This window comes from Arctopsyche grandis, chromosome 5 (assembly GCF_051622035.1).
Source record: "Arctopsyche grandis isolate Sample6627 chromosome 5, ASM5162203v2, whole genome shotgun sequence".
Taxonomy (NCBI): Eukaryota; Metazoa; Arthropoda; class Insecta; order Trichoptera; family Hydropsychidae; genus Arctopsyche; species Arctopsyche grandis.
Genome location: NC_135359.1, coordinates 15,990,784 through 16,016,606, shown reverse-complemented (window position 1 = coordinate 16,016,606; position 25,823 = coordinate 15,990,784). Strand labels below are relative to the sequence as shown.

Genomic DNA, 25,823 nt, shown 5'->3' with positions numbered 1-25,823 from the left:
TAAGTAAATACACAATACGTTTATTATTTAATTTCGATGGAAGAAAACTTTTTGGAAACACCATTTTTTTAAATCGGTCCATAATACTGCAAGGGCTAGTTTGCAATTTAATTCCAACATTCGGACAATGCACCACTGTCATGGGCATATGCTTCTCGCGTTACTTATGGGGGTGAACACGGGAGCTTTCAACCCCTACAAACAGTTCCGGTGCACTCGTGAATTCACAAATGAGTGCAAATGGATTTGACATGCAATCGGGCGTGCGCACTAACCATGCACAAAACTCGCCTCACTTTCTTTAACTCTCATTAGTCAAAACGTATTACTTACACATTCGCTTATTTGGCCCATTCATACACGAATATTCACACTGCTACTATCTAACTGTAATAATAATGAGCACAAGCAAAATTCAACAGTCTAAAGGTGCGCGCGCATATTAACAAAAACTTTCGGTCATTAGGAGATTTGCATTTAATATTCACAACTTATTTAAGGCTTATTAATTTAATGTGTACCTACTTACGTTTTCATTATACGTATGTGCTCAAATATATTATTATGATAATAATAAGAGTCTTTATTGAGCGGCTCAGGCCACCAGTTTTAAGTAGCCGGTCGCATGGCACGCGTCAAGCGCGACATGCAAGTGACATTGACACAAAACTAATCCTATTAAAATACCACATAAGTGTTTCTTATGGTACTGTACATCAACCTAACAATAATCACAACACGTACCACTAGTACATAATAGACTACACATACATAAATAAAATATATTAAATTATACGTACAAAAATCTTCCTCAATCTTATTCACATTTGATGTTCATACCACATTTATAAAATTATTATGTATAGTCCACAAAACTTCAATTTACACTTACATAAATCCAATCCAATGATTTTAAGTTGAATAAAACGTTCAAGTGTTTTACTCTTATATATTTACCAGTATTTTATCGCAATCGTAATAGGCCATCTCAGGGATTTAGTGCAATATACATATACATTCATAATAAAACGTAAAGTAATCTATGTACAGTCAAACATACATAATCATAGCGATAAAATATTCGAACGTGTACGCATATAAAACGCGACTATCAAAATTGAAAATATACTGGTGTTTGTCGCAACAAAGCGTCGTTTTATTTTTGTTTTTTTGTAACTTTGTAAAAGTCAAAACGGTCTTATGATGGTGAAATTGCGTGTTTTATTGCCGTAACGAACGAAATAGGAAAGAAAAGAGAACACGAAGATTAGTATATATACCTATGTATAGCCTGAATTGTGATAAATGAGTTGAAAATACGTCGCTACGGCAATGCGCCATTACAATACGCAAACATCGGATTATTATAATAGCGAAATAATACATACAACTAGAAAACTATGCTAGATATTTTTTCCGAAAATGTCAAAAAACAACAATCCCATAATAAATGTTAAGTCGTTTGTGCAGCTATATTTTCATATGACAACACGCTCAGTTAAATTTATACAGAATTTACGCATAAAATTAATAAATTTATCCACAATATTGCAATGGAAGAGTTGCGCGTGATTTAAAGTGCACGGTGCAGCCCGCGGCGATAAAGCTCAACTGAATAAGGGAAGGAGTGCCCGTAAGTCATGTGCGTGCGATTTATTCGCGTACCTCGACCGCAATAATTATTATGAATTTTCTGTCAACATATTTATCGCAGTCGTTTTCCATAAAACGAACCCACTCGAAGACTGGAAAACTTATCACACACCATTTATCCGCAGTGGTACCCACATACACATCTTATCTATGTATGCACGTGCATGCATGTTTTAGCTATTTTACAATTATATACAAACTTTATTGAATTGTACTAGCGCATACATATTTTGTTTTATTATCATTATTCAGAATGCACTTAGCGTCACCGAATACAATGTTCTTTAAATCAAAATTGTTTTCAGTCAATTAAATCGATTCATAAACGCAAGTCGAAAGTATGCGCTAGATATAAATTGAGTTTAATGACAGCATTATGTTGGCTTACGATCTCGTTAAAAAATAAAGAGTGAAAATAAAAAAAAAGCCCAACATCATTTGGACACTCGAAACCTCACGGCGTGCATGTGAAGTTCATTGAGAACAGGCACAACATCTTATTTATCATGTTAATTTTTTGTTTGGCCTCGTATTCTAAGTTTTTAAACGTCAATTAGTGGGGTGTGTGTTTGATGGCCGTCGGATGTGAGATGTTACATTAATTGAAGCGGTAGCAGACAGTGATGCAGGTATAATGATACGCCACCGAGTGGACCGTATACTATTTTTGACACATATTATATATGTGCTATTGATTTATATAATTTCAGTGCGATTTGAAATGTTTTTTTTCCTCTTTTTTTAGTATTTGGCAAATAAAAAAATCGGAATCGTTAACAGTAGTCTATATGTATTGTTAGTAAGCATCGAGAGGAGAGAATATTTGATAAATTCGAAAATAAAAAAAAAACCGAATACTTACAAATCATCCGTATCTTTTATTTTTGCAACATATCTTTTTTATGAATCAAAAAATATTATAATATATTAAATCGACAAGATTTAAGTTTAAATTATTTGTTTAAATTCGAAAAGAAAGAGGATATATACATATCCATATGTACATGAAAAGAGACTGCGACTAGCGTTTCACACACCATTATCACATGACATAATGTTGAGATGAATAAGTACATATCCTATATATTCATAAAAATATACGTTTATCATATGTTCTTTTTTTATCAAATATATGATTTAGACCACTGTTATAATCATCGTACACAACAACGGAGACTGTTCCGTTCATCGTTCGTCGATTTTCATCATCAACAATAGAATTTGTCTATTATCTAGAAGCTATTGTACGTCCGTTATCGCGTATTGTAGCTACATACACAATTTTTTGCAACACATCAAATATGATATTTCCGCAACGAACAAACGAACGCTCGCGATAATTCGACGCGAATTCGGTTTGAATTGTTAACATTAAAATATCGGTGCGTACCACTGGATAACTGTATCTAAAAATATTTCAAAACTGTATTCCACGTGCCTTTAAGTCCGTGTCAAATTAGTTTTTGTTCTCGGATTGGCTTTCGATGCCACCTGCTGTTATGAAGTGGTGATGCTGCATCAATTACGACACGAACGCGCGGCCCCCATAAACAAAACACCAGTGTTTCTTAATTGATGGCACCGATATACACAGTTATCGATGATGTATGAGAGACTCGTAAATCACGCGGTTTAATCGCGTCCGTTATTGTCGGTTAATAATATTGAAGCTTCAATGTACTACAAGAATATACATAGATATGTATATACATACATATATGTACATACATATATCCATAGAAAAAAACTTTGGTTATTTATCGTATTCAATTCCAGTTAGTAATATATTTTATATAAACGAAAGCGAGTGGTTCAATGAAAATGCATCTGCAGGTATGTACATACCTACACTACCAATGGCAGAAAAAAAAATATCGAGTTCAGTGACAATATTATGTTTTAATTTGGGCGCGACAACAGCCCCTGAATAGGTGACGGGGGTGAAGGAAGGTGGCAGGCTCGTCATCTTGGTCGAGTTATCTCACCTTGTGCCAGTCACACGTCTTCTACCCCCTGACAGTGTAAACAGGAGGGCTACCCTACAACTCCCCTTCCATCCCTCTCCGATCACTGTGAGTGCAATGGGGATGCGATTCGGATAAATAAATGTCATTTGCATCCCTAAAATGATGCTCATTGTCACATTCGGGCGGATAACCACCGCACGCGCCCCATGCATTTGCAAATTCACTTTCGTCAAACAATAACAACAACAATGATAATAATCGTACTTCATACGTATGTATGTATAACTAAAATATTTTATTTTCATTTACACAATATCGTCACGCATTTCATTGGTAGGTACGTACTTGGTATTTTTGCGCATCAATTAATTACAATTGATGTAATAAACTGTCAAATTTGTCAGTTTGACCACACCGTGTAGGTAATATAGCTATGTATGTATGTGTATAAGCAATAATCTTTGTGATTTTTTTAACAAATTTTATCGCATACATACATATGTAGTACGTACGTAGTTATGTATACTTATGCTACATAAAATTCGACAGCCAACAATATATATGAGTTAGATGAAAAGATTGAAACGGGCTGAATATGCAACTAGAAGGTGGAATGGAAAATGAATGAGGGAGATATTCAAATAGTACATACATATGATCACAAATGCGTTGAACCGACCAAGTGAAAAAATGCGTAGCTTCAGATCGGTATACGTAGCCAAGAGCGAGGAGAAGTATTTTGGAAACGTTATTTCGTTCATCAATCAGTTATAACTAAAGTTTGTGATTTCTCAACTTTTTTTGATTCTCGAGATTTGAGAATGTCATTATTTCGGAATATTTAAATTACGAAATCCGATAATCTCATTTTCTTGGAATATTTAAAACTCGAGAATTCGAGATTTTTTTTTTCCTGGAGATTCTCGAGAATTTTCGAGAATCGTCTAAAAAGATACTTAAAATATTGTAAAATCGGTTTTTAAACGATAATATTGAATAGTTTCACGATGCAAATAAATAATTAGTTAAAATATTATAAATACTAATACGAATAAAATATTATGCACAAATAAATTTTTCAATTATTTTCAAATTTTTGTTTTCTCAATAATATGTAGCGCGTGTATGTACATACAATACACGCGCTAAGCTAATATATAATTTCGAAAGAGGTTTTGTATGTACATATGTTTGTTTGGGTCGTAGATTCCGTGACGTTCAATTTAATAAAAAAACAAACGAATATTCAAATAAATTTAAATAAAATAAAACTATTCAAATAAATTTAATAAAATGTTAACTATTAGATTGGCCATGTTTAAGCGGTGTATATTACAAATACCCTGCGAAGCCGGGTAAAAACACTAGTCTTAAATAAATACAGCGCTCCTTCACACCCAAGCGAAAAGCATTTGAAGCTCCAGTTCATAAAAATCTTTGTTATATTAGTAGCAATACGACAAAGGTTTTGGAAGTTCCCATTCATTACAAGCTATATTTTTTTACTTTATTTTATACTAGTTGTTTTACCCGGCTTCGCTCAATATTTGTAATATAAACAGCTTAAACATGGCGAATCTAATAGTAAACATTCATTTATTCTTTTATTCAATTTATTTGAATCGAAAAAAATATATATCCAATTGTCATAGGAACTTCGATTTGTTTTCGATGTTACCAACCAACATTACATATTTATATACTTACATACTTACATACAAAGTCTCTTCGAAATTATATATTAGATGTATGCCGATCACTATTTGCGATGGCGAGAACGGGTCACGAGTTCATAAATTAACGTCTAGTAATAAATTAAAAAATATTCTCGAAATTATCATAAAGGATTTTTCGAGAAACGAGAATCTCGAAATTTCATAGCAAAATATTCTATAACGAGATTTCTCAATCACAACCTCCAACTATAACGACTGTCGACTACGATAAAATTCATCCTAGTCCACACACAACTACGTACATACGTTTAGATCTGTAAATTAGTGTATAAAATATAACGACTCGGCTTTTTTTTTAATTTCTAGCACATTTGATCACCACCCTTTGTGTAACTACAATACTAATTTGGAAATAAAATAAAAATATTTTTTACAATTGCAGGAATGGCAGCGTCACAGATGAGCCAAAGCATGTCTTCCTACTACGGCCCAGCAGCTTATGGTTCCTTGAGTGCAGCATCCATGGCCGCAGCTGCTGCAGCCGCGCAACAGAATGCGATGTCCGCTGCACTGACAGCACCGGCACAGGTCATTATCAATTTTATTGTGACTTCTTAGCCATTATATGTATGTATGTATAGCGCACACACAACGGAGTTATGCACCGAGCACGATATAATGTGAACATTGTGGTGGTGATCGTCGTATTTTCGATTCAATCGCGGGTAACTTGAACGAATGTCGCGGTGCGCGCGCCGTGTCAATGGCAACGCGTCGACATTTATTATATTGCATTATACATACCTATATTAATTTTTTTTTAATTTAATGTTTGCTGTAACTAACGAAGTGTGAGAAATGTGAAGGTGTTGAAAAAGCGGTACCAACAATGTATGGCTAATGGTGTGTAGATGTGAAAATACACAATGGGCCGGCGCGGGTGTGAGAGGTGCCTATTTGTGCGGAAAGCGCAAGTCACCGCCGGCCTATCTGTACACTTCAGCGAACGGACAGGCGGACAGACAGGGCCGGACTCACCCCCTATCACACACATACACACACTCATATATACATATGTATATAGTGACGCTAAAAACACATCGGAAATCTAAGCGCGTGTGCGCCAATTCTTTGATCCAAGAATAGTGACGAATATTGTTAACGCCTAAGTGTGACGCCCATATTAAGGCTGATACGATTTCATTTCAATCATATCAGATTCGAATCAACTTATTATCTATATTTGAATTTGAAAGAACGCACGTTCAAAAAAATCTACATATTCCAATGTACATACATACATATGTATACATAATATCTGATTTCTCACCATAAAAAAGAAATATTCCAAGCTGTGACTGATAGTTTTTGAATGGATACTTGTGATATCCCATCGTTGAGAGCTGAATGACAAGTGTCCACGAAGAAAATATATATTCATGATCATACGGAAAATTAATGTTGCCAAACTCACAGTAGTTACATCAGATAGAAAATTTTAAATTTGAATTATTTTGGAAATAGTTAGAGTCTATTGGGCAGATCGGTCCGGCCCTGGGTCAGGTACGAACGATCGACCATCAATCTAAGTGTATCTGCATAAAAGAAAAGGATATCCAAACAGTGTCCGCCCCTACCCGATTGTCACGGTGCAGCGTGACTGTGGAGAATGCGATCCAAAGCGCAGACACACATTATCGAGGATACTGCGAACATGATTTATTTTATTTAATACTTTTCATAGATTCAATACAAACTTTATTATTTTACAAATTTTTTTAATGCACCAAAATATTTATATATAAAGACTGATTATTTATAATGTAAATTCAAATTGTCATAGGTTCATTACCGATGATTGCACAATTTTTTTATGTATCGGATATCTATATTACATATTATTCTCTGAATTTGCAAAGAAAATTAAATAATAAAAAAATTTTGAAGCCGTCACAGGTTTCTGCTTTGTAAAAGAGGACCTGTCCACTCGACATGCACTTCCCTCCCTAATCTTGCCACTTGAAATCTCCTTCGCCTAAATCGCATTATGGAGGGTTGTTAAGCTACGTAATTTTCAGTTTAAAATCCTTAGAAAATCTGGCCGTCACTTAACATGCTCGTTTTCCATTCGTTACTCACCCACCCATTTTTTTTTCAAAATCAAGCGTCACGTCTAAATATTTAAACACACTTTATAAAGAATAAAAGCAATACTCGGAGAAGTTACACCCATACAAACTTTTTTCTAAAAAAATTGTTCAAAAATATTGAAGATGAAAATAAATAAATATGTATGTATGACGTACATAGTTTTCATACATAGCCTCCATCGAAATATGTATGTGTACATAAGTTTTCGTATATATGTACATATGTATGTATACTTACAAGTAGATATGCATAGTTCATGAGTATGTGTGTATGTACATAAATATTATTACGTGGGTACAATTAATGAATAATATCAAAGTTTAAGTTAAAATACAAAAAATGTGAAATAATAATAGATTTAAACTTGGAAATTAATTTTCAAACCACTACAACCCATTAGGTATACGTAGTAGAAATTATGTTGTTATGGTATATTATTACGCACATATAAACGGCAAAATCCCCTAATGAGAGAAATCGGGACTTGCGTCCGATAGATAATGATGCCTGATGGGTTCGTCGAGGGGATGCTCCAGAATTATGTCATCAGAATTTCAGTGGGTTTTCATTCCTCGGCCATTGTCCGCCTCCAGAGCGGCGTGATGTTGCACATCTTCAGTCACGCCGCAACATCTGCTAATTTGTCCGGGGGATCCAAGAATTCGGGGGCCCGGCCTGACGAATCATTTAATAACGAAATCATCGTTTACTACCCCCGACCGACAATGATATTAATTGGTTGCATTCTGGATATTTTTTTAAATAGACCAGCAGCAGCAACGGCAGCCAGAGGGAGCCGCTGCTTTTGTTCCTTAACGCTTCATCATCGAGTCGTGAACGTGCACTTTTTTCTCACAATGGCAACGTGTATTTTTTTCTGTTATCTCGCCACCTCCAATGGGACCTCAAACGTAATTAAAATTTAATCTGAAATTAGATTGTTGCCATTGTAGACAAAACAAAAAAAGAGACGTTTCCATCGCCTTGTAATTGAATGGGCATTCAGCAATAAATTGACGTTAGTACTCACAGAATGCTACCGCTTGTTTCCTACCGGAATTCGATCACTACCGATAAAAATCGGCAACAAAAAATATCTATTCCAAACTGAATGCTGCAAGACATTGCGATCTCATACGCACAAACATCTATTGAATACCGCACATTTTAACATTTTGTATTATTAAACAGTTATATTTTTAAATTCAAAAAAATATAAACAACGATTTTATCACAACGGATATAACAAGATTAATTTTCAAACACGACAACGTTTCCAACAATACTAAGGCTTAATGTAAATGAAAAAAAACGCACTACAACACATAATCCCTTACGTATTTAACGTGTTTCATGCTACAATAAATCGACCGAATTCAAGATATCCTAAAAGAAAATAAGGCCCCCACCTTGAGAGATTACTCAGAAAAAAGCTTTCCTTCTGATTGCGTGCTGGCTTCATGTTTTTGCAGAATTAAAATAATACGTTAGTATAAAATACCCATATGGATTGTAAGCGATAATTTTAAACGTTCTATTGTGCTTTTGTTCTGTTGATTTTAAAATGGAACTATGAATAATATATTGCCAAAATAAAATTTTATCGGTACAAATTGTGTGAAAAACGTACCTATTTAAATGCATTTCGTTAGAATTTTGGTAGTGAATAATAATTATGTATGACCCGAGTATTCGCGCAAGTCGAGTGCTATTGTGTCTTGGCTAATCCTGATTTAATAACGACACGTCCTGGATTAATGGACGGGGACGTTCAGGCCAGCTTTAAGCCGCGCATTAATATCGCGTGAAAGCTCGTGGCGCGGCGGCACGCACAAACAACTGTTTTATTTTAATGAAAATTTATTATGCCGAAGGATAACGTGACCGATCTCACTATGAGCATACAAACGAGTGTACGCATTGCCTAAATTTATCAAATTACTATTTTACACACATAATAAAAACGGACATTCAATTAATCTAATTATTATATTATAAAATTACAGTTTTTTTTTATTAAATACAAATATAATGCTAAATTCAAACTTAAACAAGACGGAAATTTGAACTAGACGGCTATTTGAAACGAACTTAATTGAACAAGCAGCGTTACAAATTTAAATTGTCAATTGTTTCGAAAGCAAAAAAATTCGGTTCGTACAATTACCTTTGTCCACAAATTTTGGATATAAATAAAAAGTTATATCTATGCTGTCTAAATAACCAATCAATTATGCTTAAAATATTCAAATACTACAAAAAAAAAAAACAATGAAAACTTCACATAAAAGATGTAAATATTATTCGAATCGAACGCACAAAATATGCTTATGCATATTTTTGCACTTTCAGGATTTTAAGATTATTTTCAGGTTTATACCTGAAAATAATATTAAAATTAATAATTTTATTAATTGATTGCTTCAATTTAATGATTGATTTAAATCTTATATCGTCTAATTGAATAACAATTTAAATGGTTTAAATTTCAATGCGGTTGCTAAAAACATACACAAACAAAAACGAGAATAACATAAAAAACCTCGATTCTCTTAAGTTTAAGTACTGAGTTAGAAATTCCGGTTTAGGTAAAAATATTCAAAAAATATTACGTTACAAATATTATAATTTATATTGCATAAAAAAAATTTCAGTCCGATTCAGTTAGCGGTTTGGGAGATAATTGAAATCAAACACTTAAAAAAAAGAGGATACCTATATGGGGAGGTACCATTTCCGGTCAACTTAAAAATTTGAAAAAAATGAACATCATGTCGATAAGAATTTTTAATTTAAGTTTTAGTTCGATAGGATGAACAGTGTTCAAAACATCCCTAAAATACACAGTCAAACATACTAACACACGGACACACATACACATTTTTTCTAGATCATGAAAATGTGATCAGCGATCGATTCTGAGTGCGAATCATTCAAAATTTCGTATTTTCGCATGATCACAAAAAAAAAAATATATATATATATTTATATATATATATATATATATATATATATATATATATATATATATATATATATATATATATATATATATATATTGTTACTTCGTACATAGATAAAGTAAATATTTGGAATTATCCAAATATAGAAAGATAAAATTATATTGCTAAATAAAAAAATAGGACTTACATCATCGATATTCCGGTCCATTTTAAATCAATGTGACAAACCTTGTTTCATTGTGGCTAAAAATATTAGACAAAAATTAGACAAAAACCAGGAACATTTTTGAAAAATTACAAATAAAAAATCTCCACTTACAAATTTCAGGATGTCTTCATATCATCTATTCGAGTTCACTATTTATAAATATTTATGAAAAAACTCATAACACGAATTTGTGACATCTTTGTTTTATGCAATGTACTAATGAATTATAAAAATGAATAATACAACAAATCAAATATTAGCGGTTGAATAGAAACTTAATTTAAATTCAAATCTTATAATATTTGAAATTTTCCATATACCGAAAACAAATGAAATTGAATAAAAATTTTACCGCAGCTAATGAAAAAAAATGGCGACGATTTTGATTATAAAAATCTTATTTAAATCAACAAATTTTAAATTTATTTGATAATTTATAATTCATATTTATTTACGTAGTCTTAAAATCGATTTTGTAACACAATTTCATTATAAAAACTACCTAATATCGTAGAGCAAATACCAAAGCATCCCAAAGGGGAAAACTCATTTTCCACAATAATTTAATCGAATTAAGCAAAAATTATTTATCTTAACGTCACTTTGTTTAATTGATGACTTAAATAACCACTACAAAGACACCGATTTGCGAATTATTTATCGAAATAAGAACCGATTAAAAATGCAACGAGTGGGCGGCCGCGTAGAAATCAAACTAATTTTATTTCTGGTTTTCAGTTGTTTTATAATATTTTATTTGAATTCAATTTATATAAATATAATATATTATATTTTTCAAAGAAAAAATCAGTAGATATTTACGAGCTCATCATTTAAATTCTGTATGACGTAAACTGGATAATTTTCAATTGAATCTCGATTCGAATGATTTACGGCGTTTTGTTCCCGTCAATACGAGAATGTTCTCACAGTTCGCGTAATGAATCGAGCGTGAAACAACAAACGAAACCATTTGAATTCGAATCGGTAAATCCGAAATACTATCACGTATAAGCTTTTTGTCCCCCCTTTTGATTTATTGTGCCGAGTGAATAATGACCGAGACCGAGAAAGAAAAAACCGTAAAATATGTCCTCGAATTGAAAATGTAAACTTTTGAAATTCTTTACACGTTTTCGTCTCGAAATAGCCGAGTTCAAAATTAAACCACAGCCGATGGAATAAAATTAAAGATCGCGTGCTTGCGTAATTCGGGCGAATTTTTAAACTCATCGAAAATGTATATATGTATATATTTTTAAACTGAGACGTACACGCAAACAATATTGGTTTCGTTGGTTCCCCATGTCTGTTTATCTCATAAATAACATTATGATTCATGGCTGTGAGAGGGAGGGGCCCCGCAATAATGAATTTAGAGGGGCCCTGCATTATTCCCGACCAAGCACTGAGATTACGTCGACCTGGATACAATATATTATACACCGTTATTGGGAATTTCTTTGAAATGACAATGCCTGTCAAGCGTATTGATCACAATGAAATCAGATTACATTCGCTCGCATTATTTTTTTCGTATGTTTTTTTTTCTCAATTTCTTACTTTATACCTATGTACATACATAAATACATCCATACACTGATAATAAGCTTTTTTCATTTTCTCGTCGGTTACGTATTGCTATAAAAACGTAATGTAAATGCAAATTTAAATATTTCATGCGATTTTCTTCTCATATCAGAGATGTTGTTATATTGATTTTAATGAAATCAAATAAAATATAACATTAAAAGATTTCCCCCGATATTTTTATGTCAATGCACGTTACATTTACAATTATTTTCATAAGCTTTATTTATTTTGAAGACACATATGTACATTGCATAGAATATGTTAAATGAAAAACTCTTATATGCCTATGTAAATAGCTTTACACAACACTCATATTCACAACACCTACGATAAATAAAGCATGATAAAAAATACAGATATATTATATTTAAAAAAAATCTGTTAATTTCATTTTGCAATATTATTTTACTATCAGAATTAAAAATCCTGTAATGACGTCGACCACGACTAGGCTAGTTCGTTAGTCAGAATAGCATGATTCAATTCGTAAGACGATTAATATTGAACTTTAACTTTAACATTCATAACTGCATATGTTACATGATTTAATATGAAGATTATATATCCACAAAGAAACAATTTAGACCGCAATTTTTTTTTTAATTTCAATAGCATTGAATCATAATCACGTGTTTTAAATATATTATACGATTCACAGGTGGTGTCTACGATGGACGCGATGTCCAAGTACTCTCTAGAAGCGGAAAAGTATCGTGGTGCTTACAGCATGTACCCAGAGCCATCACGCGGATACCTTGACTCGACCCTTTCAAAGGCCTACATGTACATGGAGCAGCAGAGCCCTAGAGCCTACCCCATGGACATCAGCAAGATGTACTCGGAAGCTTCAGCGGCAGCGGCAGCGGGGGCTGCGCCCTCAGCCTCACCCCGTTCAGCAGCAGACTCTCCAGAATTGTCAGTTCGTGGGGGTGCAGGACACGCTGATGGGGGCAGCTCAGCCTCCTCGGCCTCCACTTCTTCCCCCGGTGCCCTCCCACCTTATTACCCCCCCGGAGCTGGGCTTTTGCCCGTGCCCCAATATGGTCAACACTATCCCGCCTCGGCGCAGTCCTCTGGCGAGTTCAGAAGACCGCTTACTGTAATCTTCTGACCGGACTCACTATAATCACCAGCACTCCGCTTTCCGTTTCAAAACATATTCGAGTAAGTATAACATTCCACTTGTTGTAAAGAGTAATAACAATATGCAAAGCAAACGTCAGTAGTTTATAACATGTGTGTGTGGAAAATCCCTAAATTTTGTTAGGGCTATATTCCAGAACCTAGTTGTTTGGTTTATAAAGGCACTTTTCCACTCTTCGGAATAGGTGCGCTAAAGCAACGGCCAGTAAATGGAACTGGGCCTTTATAAATAGGACGAACACTAATTTAGTATATGTATACATACATACATACATATATTGTGATATCGATAGCTTTCAATTCATTTAAACTAATTCAATATCCATAGCAGAAATTATATCATCAAAGCATCAAACTATTCAAAGTCAGTATTAAAAATATTTTTAAGTAAAAAAAATTTCAATTGAAAAATTGATACAAAAATGTGAAATTTAAAATTTTAATTTTATTTTAATTTTCAAATTTGCTCCATAAATTTTATACCAATGTTTAGTACGAATAGTCGAGTACATACATACATCATAGATTTTATAGAAAGTGTCGTTTGCAATGTATGATGTGAAAGCTCAATATGACTCGGGTTATGTAAAATATACCTTATAGATGTGTAGTATTTTCATCGTCAATATTGTCTTTGATAAATAAGGGAACGCAATGAAAAGCAGTGTTATAGGAAACCCTCAATTAACGGTCAACAAATTATACTAAAAATCGTTAGTATAATTGAAATTTTTATTTACATGTTTCGTTAGCAGTCGAAGAGTGGTTTCAGAATTTTTGGTGATTTAAGTGATTTTTAATTATATGCTGATTTGTGTATTGTAATGTTAATTTGCATTACGGTGTAATATAATATGTATATGGTTCGTTCAATATTAAATTACTATGTTGAATATATTATATTTGCGTTAAAGTGCATAAATACTTCCTTGCTAAATAGAAATTTTAAGCAAAACTTAATAGGTGAAACTGTTATTTCATATATGAGCCGTTTTAATCGAAAATGGCATAAGTCCACTTTTCTTCATTTCGAGAAATATTTCGTTTTGCGTTTAAAAATATTTAAAAATTCTGGTGGCCTGTAAAGCGTTTATTCTGATTTTCCAAGATTTTGGACATATCGAATTTAAATAAGTGATGACAATTGTGAATTAAGTCAAACAGAAATAGTGTTTTTGGAACTGAAAATTGGACTTCTGCCACTTTCAAATATAACGGCTCATATTATACATACATACGTCTCGAATACCTATTATAAAATATATGTTCCATGGGTTATTTTTTTATTTAATTAGTAATTCACATTATGTTTAAAAGTTTGTATGTACTTATATAATTTTATTAATGTAATTAAGTAAATCCAAATTTTTGACGACTTTTTTTATTACGGTAAAAATGTTCATGCGTCTCTTTATAATCGTGAGTTACCTTTAATTCCAACAATAAATCTTCGGAGATAATAATTTAATTGAAACCACAACATAGTATTCTTATTGTGTATTACATTTAAATTAAAACAAATATCAAAACTGAGTTATTTGCAATTAAATTATTACTTTATTATTTGAAATACAATCTAAAAGTATGACGGAAAACTTAAGTGGGGTAAAAATTTGAATGCATAGCTCATATGAAAAGTATACGATTAATATAATGTAATAGTTAAATCTGGAATCTCTGACACAAAAAATAAATTATGATGAAAAAAAGTATTTTTAACATGTTAGTAATTAAGCACGTGGAGATATAAAAATCTGCCGCTAGTACCTACGATTTATTTTATTCAATTTTTCTCGCATAAACAACGAAATGGAATGAAAGTGTGGATCAACGTTATACTATCTAACTAATGACGTTTTATATGTTAGATTAATTAACAGTTTTGGGGACTAGCATGATAATGTGATCTCTTACTTTTTATTTAAAAAAAACTTCTATAACAAACGCCATGAAAGTTTAGTGAAATCGACTAATTATTACGGTGCCATTATTTTTCGCACAATAGAATTAATCTGCATTTTTTACACTACGTAAATTATTCTTAATTACCATTGTAAAATCGGATTGAATTGGTTTATTTTTCATTGAAACAATGAAAAATTTTAAAACATATCAAAGTTTAGTTTTATTTATTTCTTTCAATTGGTATCATTAACAATTAATTGAATGTTGGTTAAAGTTACGTAAAAATAATGTGACTGTATGTATACACGACATAAAAATTTTCATGTGAAAATAATATGTTGCCAGTGGCAAGGTTTTCGTATTATATATTTTATTTCTGTGATGTATACTTGTATAATAGAAATTAAAAATTAAATTATAAATATCGTTGTTTTAGTTGATTACTGTTAGGGAGCACATCCAAAATTAGTAAAATTTAAGTACAAAATCCGAAAACGTGAAATAATAATATTATCGACATTCCTCAATCGATTCTAATCAATGTTTAAATAGAGTACATATTTGCACGTATATACAAAAGGTGTATATAAACATCAACAAGGATACATCAAGTTACTGAAATTTATTTGATATATCCTGCTGATAAGTAAATATATCGAAATAGATATAAAATAATGTTATATGATTGTAGTTATTCGGATAAAGCTAAGAGTAAAATAATGTGTAAATAATAAACAAAATATAAACATCTGTTTTCAAAAAGAAATGAATTTGTCTTTGAAATATGCCATTATTTAATTGATTACTGTATTATTTTATTGTATGGCTTTTAGTGGTTGAATAAATGTTATTTCCTGCCAACCGAATTATTTTATTTACCTCCAATAAATATTTGTTGAGTGTGCGAGGAGAAAAACATATCATTTTTTAAATTTAAACATTTGTATTGTAAGAAAGGAGGGTGGACTTGTGTGAAACGTCGATTAGATGTTGTTTTTCCAGTGGCGCAGCGTTGAGGGTTAAAAAACGAACAATAGTTTGATATAATTACCCGGCAGCTGGCACGCGCGCTTAAAACAACACTCGTACATTTCAAAACGAAAGTAATCACATTTCGCCATTTGTCCCTGAACAAATATTATTGCTACGCCGTTTTACGACCTACTATTTGTGCAATGATCTGTTTTATGAGTAAATAGATACATAGGTACGAGTCATTACATTTCTGCGAATGCACCCATTATAAACGTGACACTTTTATTTTTTCTATGAATAAAAAAAATAATTTTATAAAAATTAAATAAACATTACTGATTTTTTTCTATTGTACTACATTTGAACTATTTATGTACATACATATATCTATGGGTAGTCGACACAATTATATTTAGTTGAAAGTTCTGTTTTTTTTAATACACACAATATCAAGTACGATGACGACACATCCACATGAATAATCAATACAGTATTTTTTCCGATAACATTTCAAAGGTTGGTTTTTGAAAGATATTAATGCTGGAATTGAAGCTAAGACTTTTTTTTTGAACGTTGCATCGATACTATTTTGAAAATTATTACTATTCAATAACATCGGTTTCCATCATCTTATAGATAAGTTATAAAAGAGAATTTGTAAGAGTAGGCTTAATAACATATAATAAAATCAGTAGTTCCAATAAGGAGCACACTGGAATAGAAAATTTGCACGGATACTCCATATGAGAAATATATGTATTTATATATACATACATACATACATATGTATGTAAATACATATAAAAATTAATGGGAATTAAGAGGACTTTTGATGTCTCGTGACCAGGGAATTCTCATCTCGAATCCCGGGAAAATGTTTTAGTCAAAACGTTTTTTAAATGTTATAATGAAAGCGAATGTATATCGTACGATGAAATAACATATGTACATATGTATGTATTATGAAGCGAGTGTATCCTTCTATATACATACATATGTACATACACAGTATTGACGATTCCACAATGGAAGGAATTCTCCTGATGAAGATGAGACAATGGTATGTTTGACGATGAATGAAAAATTAAATAAGCAGCTTTCAAAGATAAATCTACAAAATAACGTAAATAAAAATAGCATCAACTATAAATATAAATACAAATATACCTGCTAAAAGGAGAAAGAACAAATGATTAAAAAAAATGTTTTCGACCTTTTTGACTTTAAAACCAACTTGGACCGAAAGTGAAATAGATTTTTCCATTCCTGGAAATATTTGTGCCAAATCTGAAAATAGGCTTTTGATCTCGGAATCCCAGGAACGATCCCGAGCTCCATTCCGTGTACCGAGAATCAAAGAAGTCCGGAAAATCAGAAACCCTAATTCAAACATACATATGTACATCAAAACAGAAAACGATATTCATACAGAGAGAAAACATTTACATACATACAAACATAGTTATTGGATCACTACTGCTGAAAAACGAAAAGAAAATTTTATTCGAATGCAAAATTATACCAATATTATCGGGGCTATATATATACGTACATATGTACGTTTTATATGTATATACACCCACTTACATATTATATATGTACATATACATATATGAATGTAAGTACGCCTAAACTTAGGACTTCTTGCAATGAAAGTACCAGAAAATACAAAATTTCATTTTTTACATTTGTTTGTAATAATTATTTTATAGCTTTTCCATGTAACTATTGTACTATTGTCCAATATGTAGCTATATTGTACATATATATATATATATATATATATATATATATATATATATATATATATATATATATATATATATATATATATAATTTAATTTATGGCTCTTCATATTTTTTAACTATAATTATTTGTTAAAAGACGTCATTCTTGCTTAATCTATAGGTATCGTTGATTAGAGTAATTATCGTCAAGTATCATTGCTAATGTCGATTTTATAGGCAAAGGTTAGCTATACGATGTCCAAACAAATCATAATCCATTTTCTGTTCGAACTTTTATTATCAGCGACTTCAGACGATGATGGATGCAATTGCACAACGATATGTCACTCGTACATATACGTCTGGGTCGCCATCTTGAAGTTAATGGTTATCGATCAGACGTCCCCTGCTGGTCTGCAACAGCCCCAAGGTGGCGGCAGTCGTGGGCGCCCCTAGCTGTGAATATAATTGACAATTATCGGCGACAATGGTGGACAAAGCAGACCTCCATTGTGCTTAGTCCCATACGCGGGGGTGTCCTGAATGGGCAGCAGCCACTCGCCCGCCAAATGATCGGATCACGTAAGGATTCGATCTCCGACACAAAATTACTCACATATCACTTTATCCTTCGCACTACACACACCCGAGTGCCACTTTACAAATACACCGAACTTGTACACACTTTCGACGCGTGAACACACCGGATTTTGACCGCGATATAATATATACAATATTTTTTCGAACCTCGACAGCTATGTAGTGTAGGGTGACCGCAAGTACCGTTTATACGGATAATGTGCCGTTTTTTGACGACAATTAGTCTTGGAATACTGATTGTCCCGTGTTTAAATTGAGTCACAGTTTTAAACGTTCGATTAGTATTTATACGAAATTGGTAGAGTCGCAAAATACTTATTTTTTTATATTTCACTAATTATCTTATATAATCGGTACTATTTTTAATTAGAAATTATTTCTGTTAGTCAGTATTTATGTAAGACATTGACCAAATTTAGGTGCTTTATATAATTTAAGGCAACTTGGCTAAGTTAATATTAGCCTTAGCTTTGCAATTAAAATGAAAAATCCCATTGTAGATATACACAAAACCAAATTTTATTTAATTTCTAGAAATTAATAAAATTCCATTCTTTCACGTCACTATGTTGAGTAAATTTTTATCGGTTATTTTAAAGTTGAATAAATAGCTACACCACTATAAATACCATATACTATATGTATAATGTCGATCAAATGGAGATGAGAAGAATGAGAGGTGATCTAATTGAAGTTTATAAAATTATAAATAACCATTACAATTGTCCTATGATAAACCACCTTACGTTTAACACTCATCTGAGAGGTCATACTCTCAGACTCAAAATATATATTTACTTCAAAATAATTAGAAAATCCTACTTTTCAAATATCGTGATAAAATAAATGAATTAGCAACGCCTAGTTAACTTCAATTAATAAAATTTCCAATGAATTAGCAACGCCTAGTAACTTCAACTTTTTCAAAAATAAGTTTGATGCCTTTAGTCTTTAAATAATTTGGTTTTTGTAGTTCTTCCTTTTTCAGTTTTTTTTTTGTATTTTCTCTTCTTTTTTTAACTGTTTATTTTTTTACTGTTTTATTTTCCTCTATTTTGAGTTCTTTATGTATCATTTCGTTTTTTTTTTTTACTATTTTTATCTAATCAGATATTATTTCTGTATTATAACTATGTATTAAACAAACCCTTTGCGTCTATCGGCTATGCCGCTTTCCCAAGTATTCTTAAATAAATAAATTATTTAAGTTTAAGTTTGGACCAAATGTGGCATAACACGAGTGGCATCCCCAGTGCGCCACAATGGCCAAAAAAAATTATTGAGACTCGAAACAACAACAAAAATAAATATTACAGTACAGGTGATTCTTGCTTAATTACCTATGTAGATATTTGTTCTGTTCTAAAAATGGCCAAAGCGTTAACCTAAATGTATCATTTATGAAAAAAACATGTTTTTTGTATAAATAGGTACATAATCTATATAACTTAGCTGGGTATGTCGTTATATCATCATCATTTACAGTCATTATCCATCCACTGTTGGATGAAAACCTCTCCAACACGCTTCCATTCGTCTTCGTTTTGAGCAATTCTCATTCATCTCGTCCCACGCCTTTTTCGAATTTCATCCACCAATCTTCCCTGTGGTCGTCCTTGTAACTGTTTACATTATCTTAGGTATCATTCGAGCACTTATTTCACTTATTCTTCTAGCCACGTGACCCACTTAATCTTTCCAAACCATTCAGTATATCAACTACCCTTGTCATACTTTTCAATCTCGTATTTCATTTCCTGTCTTCATGTTCTGCCGAGCATACAACGTCCCATACTTATTTTATTGCAAGTTATCACGTCGGAGTATTCTTATTTAGAATACATAAAAATAATAAAACTCCTCGTGTATTTATCATCTCTATTATCTACTTTTAAAGTCAAGGAATACAATCGCAAAGTGAGAACAAATTACTTTTTCATAAATAAAAATACGTATTCAAAATTAGATAATGAAAGAGCATGCACTGAATAGATGAAATATGTCATAATGCAATAATCATTACAATATCCTATTTTCACACACTCAAGTGTAGTATTCATAGGTATGATATGAATATGCATATAATACGAATATACATATGTAATATACAATAATTGTAGCTCAAAGTTAAATCCAAAATGCGGCCGAGATAATTTAATTGAGCGACAATGCAGAATACATGCGCGGCGCAGCGTCTGCGATGAAAATTTTGCAAAAATAATTCCGGATGCATTCGAGTCGAGAGTGCACTCTCAGTGCATGAGACGACAGCGACTTGACGTATTCTATGGGTGGGTTTTATTACACATTCTGTGCCGTTGGACGTACGATGACGTCGGCAGGTGGCTGCCACTTGTGCCGCTGCGTCTCGAGGACGCCCGTTTTGTAATTTTGTAATTGGATGAAAAGCGTGCTTTGTGCCATTCACCGCGTTGTTGCCGTAAATAAAACGAAAATGAAAAAAGGAAAACCTCGCAAAAATGTACGCCAAATGCTGCTCGCGCACATCCCTGGCGCACACTCAATGGAAGCATCCTGCCACTCGAGTCTATGTCTCATTATTTTGCGCTAATTTCGAGAATGGCACACGGGTAAAAGCGTATAAAAGCTTTTTGCAACGTTTTATACTGCACTGTTTAACATATTCAGTGCAATATTGTATGTACATACATGCAATTTTAAAATTAGATCCTTATGTTTGTAGGTCCTTCTGGACGTAATTAATATAATGTGTGTAATATGATTTCATTACTTAGAAATTAAAAACTTGGAACAAAATGTGTTCGTTAATACTATGTTAATGCACAGAATGTTTGTACATCTGGGCAATTCAACATCAGTTCGAAAAGTACTGTAGAAGTAAGCTAGAAGGTTTTTGACGAATAAACTTACTAATAAAAGTATATGAAATACAAATATATTATTATTATAATTTTGCATAGATATACCAGGAAGGCTTGACAGGTAGACCCTAATGCGCCTTCCTAGACAATTAATTACAAACAATGCAGCATTTTTATTACATAAATCACTGTATTTCAAGGAGCTAAAGAACAAATTAATTAATTATTTAATTAATTAATTAATCATTTTTTTATGTACATAATTTTTACATTAAATACAGAAGATTTGTGACAGCAGGTAGGGGGCCGTTCAAGTATTACGTAAGCACTATAGGGGGGCGGGGGGGTCTTTGCTTTGCTTATTTTTGATGACATGGGGGGTGGGGGGGTCGAGATGGTGATTACGTCAGCAGTAGTTATTTTTTTTTTACACATTGGCAACCCACACATTGTCTATGCTTGAAAACCAAACACATATTCGGGGATTCCCACAAATAATGAATACGTTTAGGTACTCGCTTAGAAGCTATTTTATAACTGCTGCTCATGAATTAATAAAAAAAAACAGAATACATTAAAAGAAAAATGCATATAGGTACCAATGTTTACGTAAGCATGGGAGGGGGGAGGGGGTAAGAACTTTGCTTACTTTTGCTGACAAGGGAGAGGAGGGGGTAAATAATTGTAATAAATCTGCTTACGTAATACTTGAACGGCCCCTAGGAGGATTTTTTTGCCAATTTCGAGGAACCGTTTCAACAAACAATGATCAGATAAAATTGGCAAACTCTGATAAGAAACGAAGTCTAACCAGCAGTATAGCGGGATCGAACCCAATAATCACTTGGGCTAAGCATACACACTACCACTGAGCCATACTGCTGGCTATATATATGTATATAATTACATACAGTGGATGAAGATTTCGTCAAAATATACAGATATAGAATTTCAGAGGCTTTCATCCAACTATAGATAACAATAGGCCAAATATGATGAAGATTATGTATGAGTACAAAATAAATACAATCTATCTCTCGGTTTACGCTATAGATACATATGTACGTACATCATAAATTTGTATGTACATACTAGTGCGTCCAATCCCGGACTTTTCCGACATCGTAATCTCGGTGCTGAGATTGGTCTGAGCACCGGGATTACAGTACTGATAGATTTCAACATATGTAATACCCCTTTGTATTTGTTGGTTCTTCGAAGATTATCTACATTTATTAATTTGCAACTTTTTCTGAAATCTCTTCATTATTATTAATACATATTTATTTATAAACATCTTATTTATTAATAAATGAAGAAGTTAAAATCATAGTAATTTCTTCGGCGCGCTCCCACTATAAGGATTTTATACCCTAATTTTGATAATTGGCAAGACATCTGCATAAGTCATACTTCAAAAGAAAGGGCAATAACCAGGCATGATTTTGAAAAAGTATGTATATGTTAGTTAAAACCTTATGTATATGTAAGTTTAGTTTTTATTTTAAATACAAAAAAAAACATCACCTACTTTCTCCTACTTGAATAATTTTTGAAAACTTGTCTTATCTTATTATACCTCTAGTAGTTTTTAATGTTAACACAGATGCTTCTATTTGTTTTTATTAGATTGAATAACAATTAAAAAACAAAAAAAAATACAAACGTATGACTTTTGACTTGGGCAGTGATTAGCATCAACTGAAATTTTGGTGTTTTTTCAAAAAATCCTTAGAAATGAAAAAAAAAGCATGGGACTTCACACTAAAGTATGTATGTCTCAAAATGTCCCAAATAATATGAACTATCTTCCTTTTAAGACCATGTACTTAAATAATATATTAAACTTGATTCTTGACTAAAACAAATATTGAATTGAGTTGTAAATTGACTATCGAATAAAGTTTCCAATATAAAACAGTATATAGTTTTATTTTTAAGGCATACTTACACATCGTATGATTGAAGCATGAACTTTCTAAGCTCTACTAAAAAATGAGTACATCGAAATGAACATATATGTATGTTTGAAGTATGCAACATTGTTAATTTTTAAGTCTTAAAATGCCTAGAGGCATTAAAAATGCGTGTCGCAAACAGAAAGATACGTCTGGCAATCATTTTTTATCAAGTCACATTGATTACTCAAGTACAGTACAATGGAGACGAGCATTCACCGGGTGAACGGACTTGAACTATGTCCCACTCGAAATCATCATATTCTCACCTGGGTATTGATGCCACATTGGCTAAACAATACAGACCTTGCTCGAGTAATAATTAGTGTCACTAGAGACGATAGAGAACCACTGGGAACACTCGAGATCCGACCAAGTGACGCGTACATCGCTTCTACCACAGACCGATCAAGAATCATATGGGTATTCTTATCCTACTGCTAGATCAAAATTATACTACCTATTCCCTCAATGGTTTCAGTGATTTTAATAAATCTACAACTACTGACAAACATGATGACCATAAATTTAAATTGAATATAACGTAATTTTTTTTTAATTAATCGTGATTGATTTCTTCAATTTCTTTCTATTTCTTCCCGAAAGTATGAACACTAAGCCAATTCACTATTTGACATGTACCAGATTAACCTTTTCCTCATGTTCCTTCAACGCCATCTATGTCTATGTATTATATATATAAAAATGAATGTCTGTGTGTCTCGAATAGGCTCCTAAACCACTGAACCCATTACGATGGAACTTTCAGGATTTGTTTTGTGCATGTGCGGAAAGATTACTGTGAAAAAAAATTGCCCAAAATCGGGAACGGAAACGGGAAAAACGGGAATGAGTGTCATTGCAACGCTATAATTTCAAATGTTTAGGCGTTGCGACCAACGGGTTCGCTGCCTGCGTTTTTCCGACAAATGGGAACGGGAACGAGAACGGGAATGTGAACGGGAATGAGAACGGGAACGGGAACGAGAACGGGAACGGGAACGGGAACGAGAACGGGAACGAGAACGAGAATGGGAACGGGAATTGCTGGCGAATTATTGTGGCGTTGCAACGCATGCCGGATTCAGCTAGTCAACTATAAAAAGATGTTATGTTATACCATCTGTGTAAGGACTTTTCAAGCATTTTCAATCTGTGGCTGGAAAAATCAAAACCAATTATAATAATACCAATAATTCCAATATTCTTCTTATTCAAGTTTTAAATTATTGCTTTAAAATTTCATTAAACAAGGATATTTTGGATAAGTTAAATAAAAAAATAAAAGCACTAGCTTCAAATTTTATCGCCTTACGGATTCATTGTTGTTTTTTTATATAAAATTGATCAAGGGTGATGAAAAACGTTTTCTGAATCTTAAATATGTATGCAACTTCAATATTTAATATTATAACACATATTTAGAAAATAGTGAAAGCGTCAGCAGCGCACGGGTGAGCTACGCTCTATATTGATTTTTGTAAAAATGTCAAATTTACATCCAAATACACCACAAAGCCTCTCTTGTTATAAGCTTAGCCGCCCACCGCCCACAGGCCACCCCCGCTTCACAACATTTCACATTCAAATATCGACTACAAACACTCTGTTGTGACACACTCACATTGAATGGGTACATACGTTATTGTGTCCCTGCGTGAGCTCGCTCAGAGACTTCACCCCTACCCGGTGACAACCAAGGGTAGCTCGCCATTGCACAATATTTAAATTATCCCCATTTAGAAATTGAGTCTAGATATTATATAATCAGAGTGCAAAATTAAAAACAAAAATTTTAAGTAAAATAAATTTTTCATGTATATTTAGAAACTCCCTCAAATATAAAATAAAAATATCAAATCATTTTATATACCCTATTTAAGTTCTAATTAAAACATCAGAGAAAAGGCATAATAAGTAAAAATATATTTATAAATAGCATTCGACTATTTATAGTAAGACTGAAAATTTACTTTAAGCGTCGCCACTGAGTTTTATGTAAACGAATCCAGACGCAATACGCGAGATATAAGGATTTTTAAAAATTCAATTCAACATTATTGTAATGGTGGGATGTTGGCACAAAACTAGTTAGTGCAAAATAGACATCAAAGAAAACTCGTTTATTATTTGTGTCTTGTTATATTTTCGAAACTTAACCAAATTGGATTGAATATTATATTACAGTTAGTTAAAATGTATAGAAGACTTTGACTACAAGCAGCTTATTTGTGGTTTATTTAAAATTTTATTTAGGGCTCAAACGAAGACGCATCGATCTAACAAAGTATGTACGATAGACGCTACCACTACATTTATAAATTCGTTTAAATTTACTTGGTGACACGCTATTTTTGAGCACACAATTAATTATATTACAAATATATTACATTTTTATAAAATGTATTTACATATCTTTATTTCGATTTTATATAAATGACGTTTATTAATTTTATAAAA

The 25,823-nt window shown here is 32.4% G+C and overlaps 1 protein-coding gene across 1 annotated transcript in view; it reads left to right on the top strand.

The window, feature by feature from the left end:
• Positions 1-16,119, top strand: part of Sox21b (SRY-box transcription factor sox21b) — a 38,629-nt gene extending 22,510 nt beyond the window's left edge. The window contains exons 4-5 of the mRNA XM_077430714.1: positions 5,739-5,884; positions 12,870-16,119. Coding sequence (XP_077286840.1) covers positions 5,739-5,884; positions 12,870-13,322 — 599 coding nt within the window. The 3' untranslated portion in view covers positions 13,323-16,119. The remainder of the gene's footprint in view (positions 1-5,738; positions 5,885-12,869) is intronic.
• Positions 16,120-25,823: the final 9,704 nt, after the last annotated feature.